We start from the raw sequence: 13086 nt of genomic DNA on the forward strand, positions 1-13086 counted from the left end.
TCATTGTGTCTTTTAGGAGGAAGTACCATTTCAAAGCCCCTTAAAAAAACATGTTAAAGCCTAAAATTGATGATTTTCATGCCCCCGATGAGTGTAACAGCCGACATTAAACCACTTCAGGACTTGATTTTGTTGCTTCTTTCTCTGCATTCTTTAGAATGTATGTAAATTTTTAATGTGACTCTATTTTTTTAAAGTAAACTTTATTTAGAAAGGGACAATACAGATCAAACATAAACTAATTTGCACCTGCAGTCCCTTCACAGGTTCCAAAGAAAGATACACAATTCAATAATAAAATATAACACTGCAATTTGATTTCTATTGACAGTACACAGACAAACACAGAGAATAAGATGTATTCACTAGCACACACACACACACACGCACACACACACACGCACACACACGCACACACCCACCCACACACGCACACACGCACACACACACAGACACACACACACACACACACACACACACACACACACACACACACACACACACACACACACACACACACACACACACACACACAAATTCTCTGACGACATAGATCCAGCACACATACGATTTGGTTTGCTTTAGTTTTTAATAAAATGTTGAGGCTATAGTTTTGGTACTAAGACTGCTAAAATGAATACAAAACAAATGATATCAAAGCACATAAACGTCGACTGAGAGGCAGCTCATGGCAGCTTTGGTACATCTACACTAAGGCACCCTGTGGCTTCGACACACTGATAATTCAAAAATACTTAGCGTGGAGGACACACACCTCAAGTACAGTAACAGACCAGACAGTGTTGTTTACAAAACGCACCATTTTCAGCTCTTAATGTTATAAATAAATCAATAAATGTTCCTTTCTTCCTCCAGTGGAGATCTTTTTACGTCTTTTGGTTTTGCCCAGAGGGAGCAACACGGCTGCGGCTCCGGGCGGGCCGGTCACTCTTCCCGTGAGCTCTGCACCATGGAATAGGCCTTGCAGGGGTTTTTGAGGCAGCTGGAGGCCCAGCTGATGGGCCAGTTGTAGGAGCACGGCACCGACGTCTGGACGTTCCTCTCAAAGAAGTTGAACACGGGGTTCCACCAGGTGTTGGTGAGGTAGTTATTGGGCGAGCACTTCAGAGTCTGCAAGACAAAACAACAAAAATAACATTTACATCATGTAATAAATCTGTCTTTATCAATAAAATCTCCAGATGCTATAGCTACTCTCAAATAATTTGTAAATCTGAGGAGGTGAAAGTCTAGACTTCAGGCCCGTCCAAGTCTAGACTTTCAAAAAGGGTTAGGGTTAGTCTAGAATTGTCCCTCCAAAAAAAAAAAAAAATAATTGAAGAAACATTTGAATAAATTATGCCCTTGTCATACACCTCCACAGAAAATGGGTTTTCACCTGAAAACATTGAAATAGCTTAGTTTTAGAGTCACTATGCAGTTTGTATTATAGCCACCAGAGGGCGCTGTTCAACTTTTTAGCATTTTAGTGGTGGTGGCAGCATTAGTCTTAAAAACTGAAGTAATACAATCATTTCTTAGTTGCACTGTTTTTTCCAGTTCTAATGATTAAAAAAGCCTTTGTTTGACATTTTCTGACCTGTAAGTTGGCCATGGTGTGGTACCACCAGAACAGACGGGACGTGATGAAATAGGCCACGATCACATCCACAGTGTAGTGCTCATGAGCCACCAGGATGCAGAGCACGCCCACGGCGCTCAGCAGCCAGCACATGAGGTGGTACCACCAGAAGGACTTTGGAGAGTCTTCAGGGGAGGAAGAACCACAGATGGCCGTCAATAATTATCAACTTACACAGTCAGAAATAAACAGCAGTGATTTGGGTTATTTACTCTGTCATAAGACGGGATTCATTTTAATGTGTTATTCATTCCTTTATAAATGTCACAGTTTCAAATTAAATATTTTATTAGAAAGCTAAGAATTTAGCTTACAAGATGAACATTTTGCTCCAAACTAACTATTTAGTATTTAGTGAGCAAGCCTATAGCTCCACACTAAATATTTAGCTAGCGAAATATTTAGTTCAAAATTAAATATTTAATGAATAAGCTAAATATTCCAAATTACTGCTGTTAATTTTTCATTGTGTGAAGCAACAAATAACAACATATACAACTTTTCCATCTGCCAAACTTACTTTAACCAATCCAATGGGGAAATGACTTTGACTTTAATCCTGTCAGCCTTTGAATAATTGATTATCCAAATAAATAGACAATAATCTGGAAGGTTGCATAACAACATTAAGAGCATTGGGTGATCAGAACAGGAGTACACAATATGAAACATCAATTATTAACCAGAGGATCTCATGAATTGAGAGCAACCTTTTGAGTACTCACACTCTTTGATGAATAGGTAAGTGAGGGTGAGCATCACTGTGTGTCCGCTGTACAGGAAGTCTCCACACAGCAGGTGGGAGTTGGTTATGGAGAGGCCGGCTCCTGAAATGAGCTGCAGGACACGCTGGATCTTGGCCTGCGTGTCTCCCTCAAGCTGATGGACACAAAAAACAAAACCACTTCTGGATCAGCAGCAACGCTTATCATCAAATTACTTCAGCAAAACTTAAAAATTATAACATTTTAAATGTTATAAATGTTGTTCAGGAAGTCATCATCACATGGTTTCTATTGACCCTTCAGCAACATTTTTACCAGTGTTGTACTGAACTCAGCTGTTCAACCAGAGATCTGCGAACGCAGAAGAGGCGCTTCTGTGCCCGATCACCTCTTTCTGCGATGGCCCGCCGATCGCCTCTTTCTGCGATGGCCCGCCGATCGCCTCTTTCTGCGATGGCCCGCCGATCGCCTCTTTCTGCGATGGCCCGCCGATTGCCTCTTTCTGCGATCGCCTGCCAATCGCCTCTTTCTGCGATGGCCCGCCGATCGCCTCTTTCTGCGATCGCCTGCCAATCGCCTCTCACAAACTGCCTGAGGATACCCTTTTCCTCAGAGACACTGGTGAATCTCATCACTGCTGATTACAGGAGGCTGGTGGGTTCTGCTCACCTTGGGGGCACAGTTCATGTGCATGCCAGGAACAGGCAGCGTTGTGACGTACATGGTCACACAGCGGTACAGGTAGAGCGTGCCGATGAGGAAGAAGAACCGTCTGCACGCTATGGACCTGTCGACAGGAAAACCCAGCTCACTATCGAGTGACAAACATGGAGCTGATGTCTTTTTATTAGAGTCCTGTGAACAATAACTTCATGCAAATTATTAGATCTAGAAATTGCAGAGAGCAATTTTCTCTTTGAAACAAAGTTCCTTGTTGAATAAAAATAATTTTAAATCAAAATTTTTCAGGAATGTGAATAATTTTGGGCTTAAATTTTTTTTATTTATTATTATTCATTTTTACATAATACATTTTTAGGGCACGGTCTTTAATGTGTTAATTTTGATAAATTAATTACAAAGCAATTGATTGTTGTTGGGTTTTTTTTAACTTAAAAAATGTATTTACTTTTTTACATACAAATAATCCAGCTGGATTATTTGTATGTAAAATAATCCAGCCAATGTATGTGCATTGGATCTGGTACATCACAGATCCAATGCACAGGTAACTTCTGCAATAAGTGATGGATGACAAAGCTGTTTATGTCATGGGGTTAATTTCTGCTTCAACAAAACGATTTCACAGGACTCTGGAAAGACTATCATTGTGTTCGAGTTATGCAAAGCTTTTCAGACCTAAATTAGCATCTCAAAGCTAGAGAAGAAGCAGCAGCTCAGACGCTAAGGCTAACGTCACATTTCTAAAGAAGGATTTGTTTAAAAATGTTACATAAAAATTTGTATTTATATTTAAAGATGTTACATACAAGCTGAATGGACAGAATGACACTTTGAACCAATCTGATGGTTAAATTACCTAAATAACAGATTAAAAACAATAAATATGTTTCTTGTTGAACTCATATTATATTTATTCAATAATTTAGCAGCAAAAAGAGGTTTTGAATTGAGGACGTTGCTTATTGTGTTGATGGTTTTCAATTAAAAAGTGATCAATTGCAATTGATTAATTACAGACGCAGCATTTAATTTGATTAAAATGTTCAATTCCACCACTAATATTTATATTATTAGTGACACGGCAGCCAACCCAAGTCTTGCTAAAATGTTGTATCTATTTTTATTGGTAGCTCATCAGGTTCTCACTTGTATTTGAAGAAGAAGAGCTGGATCAACCAAATAGCCACCAGAACCATCCCATTGATTTCCGTCACAGTGAAAGCCCACTTGACTCTGTCGATGTAGTCGAAAAACTTATCAGGAAGAGGAGGGCTGCTCTCCTTCGGGGGGACGCGCTCGTGCACCACTGTGATGACCACCGTGGTCAGAACCAAGTTAAAAGCTGCGTAAAAGAAAGCGATCACCGTCTTCCACCACTCAGTGGGCAGATGGTTGACTTTGGACTCCGGCAGGGAGATCTTCACATAGTCTTTATGTCGGACGATGCCTTTCCTAAAATTCCTCTTCGCCTCCTCTTCGGCGGAGGCGTGGACCGGGCAGGACGTGTTTGTGCCGGGAGCAGAACCATCCTCCGTTCCCAGGTTTGGGTTGGGAGTGGAAGAGTCTCCAGCGTTCCTGAGCTCTGCGGAAGCCATGGACGCTCGCTCTGTTCACCTTTAGTTGCAGAGACACGGGGGAAGAGAGGAGGTTAACACAGGGCTGTGTGGGGCAGACCAGGCATTCATTACTATTATAGTTCTTTACTGTCAGGAAATCCACAAAAGGCAGTCAAAATGCCCAAAACGCTGCAATTTAAGATTCTCCTTAAACCTAAACTCTACCATTCATCAGGTGATGGTTCCAGATGTTCCCAGCAGATCCCTGGAGGTTTACTGCTGGTTTTGAGGTTCTGGCAGTGGACTGGGAGGCACATCCAGCTGTTTTCACACCTGATAGTCTGGTGAACTCTGTTTGATTTTGGACCAAAATTGCAACATTTGTCACATTTCCAATTGCTGTGGTTCACTTTTACACTGCACTGTGTCAAACCAACCAAACCCTGGTTGGCATCATTTCATTTATGAGAAGCTGAATCAGAGCAGGTCATTGGGTCTGAAACATTAGCATGCTGCTGTGAAAAGCTAAAACCAGAAAACTACTGGCAATAAAAAAGCAAAAAAAGAAAAAAGTTTTGACTTAATTATAAAACTTATCAACTAAATGGATAAAATGGTGCAACAGATTTCTAACCTGGTATATTTTACCAGGAAGAGGAGGGCTGCTCTGGTATGTTTTACCAGGTTAGAAACATACAAACCAGAAGGATCATAAATGTTTTATTGATGTAGCCATTGCAATGGCTAATGTTAGCCATTGCTACATTAGCCAATATTAGCCTATTTTAAGAAGGCCAGAAGTGACTTATTAAAGCCATCCGTATCATAATTACAATCGTTTTACTGTCTGTTGTTTTGTACATCAGTGCAACTCTGACCATCAATACAAACAATCACAGATGCTTCCAAAAACATTTCAATTTACTGAGATAAACTTTAATCCGAGTTTCTAACCTTGTTTCCTTATGGAGTGAAGATTAAATTTAGTTGATTTTTAACCTTTTTCTGTTAACCTTTTCAGGTAGAACTGAATTCTGTTACCATGGCTACTTTGACAAGAATGTCACCAAAATAAAAGCAGATAATAGCAGAAGGTAGCGTCACTCAGTTGGCCTCAACGTGTCCAGTTTCTATTAAAAGCTGTGGATGAAGAGACTTTGTAGAGGAAAACCTGCAGCTGTGTGTTGATTCACACGTATTGCTGTCTGCAAACTCATCAATCAAGAAGCTGCACATGTGCAACCAAAACATTTCAAGCTAATGACATGAGAGTGCACTCTGGAGCTGAGGATTTCTATTGTTTCACATCTGCATTAATGCCTTTAAAAGCCTCTGTGATGGTTTTCAGCGCTGAAATGCATCATAACAAGCCTCCTTGGGGAGACTACCAGAATGCCCTGGTTACATGCAAGGAAAAACAAATATTTACAGGAGACCAACGGATGGAGACACTGAACGTATCGGTTACCGCATAATCAGTTTTGTGGAGAATATATCAGTGGAAAAAGAATACAGGCTAATTCAGACTCTGTTGCATAAGTTACAGAAAGATTTACAATACATTTTTAAATTGTTTTGCTCAAATAAAGATGCTGAAAGTCAGACTTGGTGAGCCCAAAATAACCCAACCACTTTAAACTGCATGTAATAAATCAATAGATGTTTATATTAAGGGCTTTACTCATTTAAAATCAAGTTTATTTGTAGTTAAAGTTTCAGTAACAGGGTTTTTCAGAATGCCTTACACGATGAAAACATGAAACAAGAAACAGAAAGAAGCATTTCAGAGCAGTGGAAGAATAAATAAAAGTGATGAAAGGTTGGAATTCAGATTACAATTAAAAATGTTCCAGTTATTAATAAACAGGCGGGTTTTTAGTCTTGGCTTAAAGGAACTCAGTGTTTCTGTTTTGCAGTTTTCTGGAAGTTTCTTCCAGATTTGAGGAGCATAATAATTAATGCTGCTTCTCCATGTTTGGTTCTGGTTCTGTTCAGATCAGAGCCAGAAGACCTCAGAGGTCGGAAGGTCGATACAACAACCTTCCTGGTGCTAAACTGTTCAGCAATTTATAAATAACATAACATTTTAAAGTCAATTCTCTGAGCAACAGGGAGACAGTTCAGGCTGTTCTCTATCCTGGTTTTAGTCAGAACACCAGCAGCAGCGCTCTGGATCAGCTGGAGGACTGATCTTTAGTCAGACCCGTGAAGACACTTCTGCAGTAATCAATGCAACTAAAGATAAATGCATGGATAAGTTTCTCCAGATCCTGCTGAGACATTAGTCCTGTAATTCTGTAAATCTCCTTCAGATGATAGATGTCCAACTTTGTAACTGTCTTTATGTGACTTTGAAGGTTCAGGTTGTTCACCATCTCAAAAGCCAAATTGTCTAAATGTCCTTCCAGAAGAAAATGAAGCAAGACAACAAAATACTCCTTTAAACTGTTGTCTTTCAGAAATAAAGTTTTGATTTGCTTTTAAACTTAATGATGTTTGAAACTATTCGTTCATGCAGTTCATCTAATGAGGGTCTAGTTAGCACTTAGCCTGTGAAAAGAGTCCATGTAAAACATTTCTGTGTGACAATCAAAAATAATTTTAAATTTGAAAAAGTTTTTTCAGTGGTTAAAAAAATGCAAAGTTTCAAGTTTTTATAAAATCCCAATAGAAGATTGTAATCTTTTGTACGTTGTTATCTGCCATGCCTCCCTTTCACTGGGATCTTTTATTATTTGTTTAACTTTACAGCCTTCATTGGTCTTTTTAGGGTCGACTTTAGGGTTTACTGTTGACCTATAAAAGAAATAGTAGAAATGCTGCTTTTATCCTTCGAACCTCCTTCAATCGCAGAACTTCTTGCAGATGTACAATTGCAACAGGATGTCCGCCCTGTGAGAAGTCCTCCGGTTTACAGGGCACCAAACTCTTCCACCAAAACCCCCAGAGGGACGGGTGGAGCTGGAAAACTGGATGCAGTGATGTATGACTTAGCGGCCTGTGCTTGTCCAGGCTATTTCGGGAGAAGTCCACCAGTTGCTTCCAGGGTTGTGTTTTACTCTGGTAAAACCAGGGCTTTCTTTTTTTAACTCTATTTTGGGTCTTCATAATAATATGTTGCTTTTGCTGCCCACTAATCTCGACGTTTGCACTGTTTCATCTTTCGTCATTAAAGAGAGCGCTATAAATAAGTTAAGCTTGAGGCGGCCGCGCCTCGTATAAACCAGAGAAACCTGAGAATTAGATGGCAAAGTCCTAACAGCTGAAAAAAACAACCAAAATCTACATCTTCAGCCTTCAAGCATGTTATGTGTTTTTGACTGAAACTATTTTATTTAGACTAAAATCATTACACCTTAAAGGTTCTAACTCCGTAAATCTGATTCGATGTTTCCACATTCATGTATTTGGATGTTTATAACTGGTGAATTAAAACCTTAGCTGTGATGTCCCTAAAGCACTAATCATAAATGTTAGCTCCACTAACGCTAAAACTCAACCATGTTTATATCCACCATGTAACAGGAGAACAACAGGCAATTTATATGAGTAACAAAAAGATAATAATTTAAGTAAAAGTTCACAAAATAGCCAAAAAAATTAGAAGCTATGTGGAAAAATACATTTAGGGGAGCCTTACTGGGTCAAACATTTTCATCATTAGCAAAAATGCAGAAACCTAAATAAAAATTTAGCTTTGCTGTTAGCGCATTAGCAGAATAGCAGAACGACACACCACTGTCTTTAGCAGAAAAATAGAAATTATTCATGGTGCAAACATGAATGTTTTATGCAGCAAACAGAAAAAGAGGAGGAAAGAAACAAAACATTTTAGAAACAAATTAAATATATAAATGCTAACAAAAATGCTAAAGTTTCAAACAAAAAATTAGCTTCAACATTAGCACATTAGAGGCAGTGTGTCAACCACTGCCTTCCTCTTTATGACAGAAAAATGGGCCCGATGGTAGCAATATGAATGTTTCCGCCATGAACAAGGCATTCATCATATGCAACAAACAGAAAGAGAGACTCCACTGAACTGAAAATCGGCACTCGGGGACCAATAATGGCAGCGCAGATAAACAGAAACCAGAGCAGACGAGTCTGGCTTCTGTTCATCACACAGAACCAAAGGTTTGCAGAGCTAAATGCAGAGGTGGTGGAGAAAACCAGGAAAAGGCAACAATGACTCAAGATTTCCAACTATGAAGCACATTTCACTTTTTCTCCTCTTTCCTTTTTCCAGCAGCATCCTGCTCACAACACCCTCCCTGTTCTTCCATCTGATCGGTCAAACATGGGAAGATCTGAGGCACCCGATCTACATTAGGACACCATGTTTATTGCCCATTCAGATTATGAGATAAGGCAAGATTATATAAAAGTATTTCAAAGAAAAACATATTTTGTTTTCAGAAATTTAGTAACATTTCAGATATCAAATTAATTTCTTTTTTAAATAATGTCTCTATGCTTCACAGTCTTAGCCTTCAAAATCTGTTTCATAAATGTTTTACAGATGGATAGTTTGCATATTTTTGAAAGAATTTAAAAGTCCTTAGCAATGTAAACCACATAACTACTTTAGAATATAACAAGCATTAAAATCCCACCCTTTTGTGTTCCTACCAACAGAATAAAAAGTTTACATTTATTCATCCTTCTGACAGAGGCAGACCAGTTTCACCTGAATTTCACCCTGCTGGCTGAATTTCACACAACAAAGGACTAAATATAAAATGGTAAAGTATCTCTGATGCGACAAAGCGCATAAACTGAAACGTCAACCGTCAGGTTCTGTTATTACCAGATGCTGTTGCATTGCTTTGGTGTGGAGAACTATAGACTATTTTTCAGTCTACATATTTTATGGTATCTTACTGGCTTTGAAAGGGAAAAATAAGTATTATTTTATATTTAGCAGTTTAATTTGACAATATTGACAATTTGATAATAGTTACAATAACAGTCATAAACTGGGGATAATAAACATAAAATGCTGAAGCTTTCACTTTTCTGTAAATTAATTATAATAGTAAAGAAAGAATGTGTAGTAAATTAGATCTTACTAGTTTACACATCCTGGATAGTTTTCATTTTAAATCTATAAAAATCTGTTTTTATTATTTTACCAAAAGATTATTAATTAATAGTTCCTGGAAAATGTTTTTACTTTATCATTTAGTTGCTGATGCAAATGATTGAGTTTTACACATCTGTGGTTGCAAAGGACATGCAAATGTGTCGAATGAGACCGAGTTATTTTCTAAAGGTGAAATGAGAGTCAGCTGCTTCACAGACATGGTGATGCAAAGAGCGACTTGATTTAATGGAACGACAAAGATTTGACAAATATCAGAAACAAAAGATGTGTGCAAATAGTGGAAATATTAGCCAATTAAAACCTGGTTGGTGAACGATTTAGAGCATGACTGACTTAATAACCAAGTTTTATTCTTTTTCATTTGATAATAAACAGAACCACAGATTGCACATCCAGTGGTATTTTCTCCAGAGCAGGTCTGCTCTCTCCCAAATTATTAGTAAAACTTTAGAAATACTTGCTGTATTTAGCAAAAAAAAGAGACCAAAATCTAATTTCTGTTGGTGAAAATAGACAAAAAATATTTCCAGACTAAGAAAAAAAAAATCCAATCATGTTTCTAAAATACTCTGACTACTTTAATATTTTAATTGTTATATTGCATTAGTAGGGGTGAACAGTGGATTTTTTTTGTTTTTATTTTAAGAAAATATATTTTTGTAACCCCTGAGAACTTGATGATTTTAACTCACATGTTAAAAGGTTTGATGTGAAGCCAGGAGGCAATAATCCTAAAGTCTTACAGCAGCGGTATATAAAACACAGATTTTGTTGGAGACACATGCAGTTGTTGTTGACTGATTTTTATTTTCTGGTAAAATGATACAAGACTCCCAAAGAAAGAGACACAATTTAAATAACTCTTTCCTCCAATATTTTAGCCAAGTTAGAGAAATTAATACAGATTTGGAGACTCCCAGGTCTCCTTTTGAGAAAATATTACTGCATGTTTGTGATTATTTACTATAAATTGAAAAATAGATAGTTGGTAATCAAAGAATAAATACTTTGTTGTTTCTAAGGCGTCACTAGAAAATGTCTTCACCTCTTAAATTGCATTTGGGGCCTTAAAAAAATCAGGTCAAGGGCCACAAATGGCTCCCAGGCCACACTTTGAGCACCACTGTCTTAAACCGTTTTAAAAGAAGAGTAATAATTTCAGTAGATTTGACTAAATAAATATGGAAGAAAACTCATTTAAAAACACGAACGTGAATCAGTGTTGAGTTTATGAGAACAGAAGAACCACAGAGTTGATGTTGTTCAGTCTTATCACAACTTTGGTCTCATAAAACATTCACCACAAACATTTCATGTTTTTGAAGTTTTGAAAGAAAATAATCACAAAAAGGAAAAACTAAACGATTGCAAAATTTGTGTATAACTTTTCCACATTCTGCAAACTGAATTTTGTCCAAACAGAAACTGGATCAGAATTGGGAAGTGGAAGGAAAATTATACTTACTTTTCAAATGATTGTAGAAATTCATATATCTGGACTTTAACTATGCCGTTCTACCTCTTGAATCTGCTTTGATCTAGTTTTGAGAAACTGTGAAGTATCTCAAAACTTCATAGCCAAATTATTTACTTTCTTTACACAGACATCTTCAATGTGGGGTCATGACCCCGCAAGTTACATTTCTGATTAATTAGATATTTTTATTTCATTTTTATTTCAAAGTCATGCTCTTGTGCACTTTAACATAAATCCAGCATGAAACAAATTGATGAAATAATGTATTTCAGTCAGAAACGCAGACATTCAGTTCACATTATGTTTACGATTATGTATTGTGTGTTATTTAACATTATGCATTATTGTGGTTTTATTAATGTATCTTATGAGGCTGCAGAGAGAAAAGGTTTTTATCTCCCATCCAGTTTTCCATCACAGTCTTTACTGAAGGAACAATAAAATATAATCAATTTCATAGAATAAAAGCTAAAAATAAACCTAATAGTCAAAGTCGCCGTGCCGTGGGGTTCTCACTGGGAGTCTCCTGACCCCCCAGTTCATCACACGGGATCTTCAGACACTTCTGAAGTTTATTTGGGGTGTAGCTCTGCGGCCCCCCACAGAGTTAAACACCAGGTTCCAGTTGTGGCTGGGTGGGGCCACAGGGCCTCGACTGGGGCCTCTAATTTAGGCTGGAGGAGAACTGTCCTATTAAAGACCTGACAGATTTTAATTACAGCCACATTCAACATGCAGTTTGTACTTTAAATAAATTATTCAACAATGGACACGCTTTGTGTGTTTTTTATTTGGTGTTCCCTTTGCAGTGGTAAAAGTAGAGAATAAAACTTTTTCTACTGGAAAACTAAACATTTTAAACCTGTGGAGACTGATTCATATGTAGCCTGCAGGATGTTACAGTAGCTGCCTGTCAGCAGTCCTGGTGCATCTAATTTTAGTTTCAGTTTCATAAAAACGTCCCGGTTCGTGATTTAAAACCGAAAACAGTAAAAACTTCGTCCTGTTTGCTGTTTTCTCTCAGATTGACCAGATTGTAGCATCCTACCTGCTCAGACGGGCCTCCTCGCAGATCTTCCTGGAGTTTCCTGAATCAGATGCTCTCTGCTCCTCTCTCACAGCCTCCTCTGAACATCAAGCGACGCTGCTGCTCCTTCCAGCGCGGCGCTCCTCCCTGCAGCCCCGCAAGCCTCCCGCATGTCCCCCTGCCTGCCTCCCTCCCTCCGTCCCCTTTAAATCAGCAGCTTCCTCCTGTAATCAGCGCATCCATCGCTTTGTATTTGTCTCATCTGACGGGGAAGCTGCGTGCTGTGAAGCCTGCTGGGAACATATTCACTGAAAATGACAATGTGTTTATTTATATATATACATTATTTATCATTATATCTTCCTTTTCTGTTTTGTTTGTTTAATATATTATATTTATATTTTTCACGTTTTTTCTTTTTCTAATATTTCTATTTTATATCTAGGCTTTATTTTTATTTTTATAAATTTGACTGGAATTTTCCTTTTCCCAACAAACATCACTTTCAGATCAGGTGAGGCAATAAAATATGGCAAGTGAACACATCATATAATACTGTCTCAATTGACGCATTTAATTCGTTTCTATAAAAATACATGACAAAATGTCTTTATATTTATTGCAAAATTAGTACTGCAGTTCATTCGCCATTTTTGTCCAAAACAATGATGTCACTGTCCATAAAATTCTAAAATGTTTCTGATTTAAATAAAATGATGTCCATAAAACGTTGCTTGTTATTTACAGTCACAGACACAAGTTGTAATAAAATGACTGTAAATGAACCTTAATTAGTTTCTTTGTTTGTTTCGATACCTTTTGGCACGTATTGCCTTCATTTAGTTTTAGATATAGAGAACTTCCGGTT

At 37.8% G+C, this 13086-nt stretch overlaps 1 protein-coding gene across 4 annotated transcripts; it reads right to left on the minus strand.

Annotated features, from left to right (window-relative positions):
- Positions 1-264: 264 nt before the first annotated feature.
- sgms2a (sphingomyelin synthase 2a) lies at positions 265-12469 on the minus strand. 4 transcript variants are annotated; one of them, XR_008604684.1, is made up of 8 exons: positions 5562-5632; positions 4833-4958; positions 4198-4665; positions 3037-3154; positions 2368-2521; positions 2163-2247; positions 1601-1767; positions 1020-1131 (listed from the first exon to the last, which is right to left on the minus strand). XR_008604684.1 is itself a non-coding variant. In XM_055019825.1 (7 exons), exons 3-7 carry the CDS (start codon positions 4644-4646, stop codon positions 946-948), a joined length of 1074 nt encoding a protein of 357 aa, XP_054875800.1. In that variant the 5' UTR covers positions 4647-4665; positions 4833-4958; positions 5562-5632; the 3' UTR covers positions 265-945. The 4 variants fall into 4 exon arrangements, 3 of the variants coding, with proteins under 3 accessions (XP_054875800.1, XP_054875802.1, XP_054875801.1); XM_055019825.1 differs by lacking the exon at positions 2163-2247 and having other exon boundaries at positions 265-1131; XM_055019827.1 differs by lacking the exon at positions 2163-2247 and having other exon boundaries at positions 265-1131; positions 5533-5615.
- Positions 12470-13086: the final 617 nt, after the last annotated feature.

This window comes from Poeciliopsis prolifica, unplaced genomic scaffold, assembly GCF_027474105.1.
Source record: "Poeciliopsis prolifica strain line A6 unplaced genomic scaffold, Auburn_PproV2 SCAFFOLD064, whole genome shotgun sequence".
Lineage (NCBI taxonomy): Eukaryota > Metazoa > Chordata > Actinopteri > Cyprinodontiformes > Poeciliidae > Poeciliopsis > Poeciliopsis prolifica.

Bases quoted from the DNA above. Each gene is read 5' to 3' on its own strand.
- sgms2a (XM_055019826.1), bottom strand. From the start codon at position 4,646: ATGGCTTCCGCAGAGCTCAGGAACGCTGGAGACTCTTCCACTCCCAAC. The intron at 3,155-4,197 runs GTGAGAACCTGA...TCCTGTCGACAG, and splicing joins CTCTTCTTCTTCAAATACAA to GTCCATAGCGTGCAGACGGT. The intron at 1,132-1,600 runs GTCAGAAAATGT...TTTGTCTTGCAG, and splicing joins ACACCATGGCCAACTTACAG to ACTCTGAAGTGCTCGCCCAA.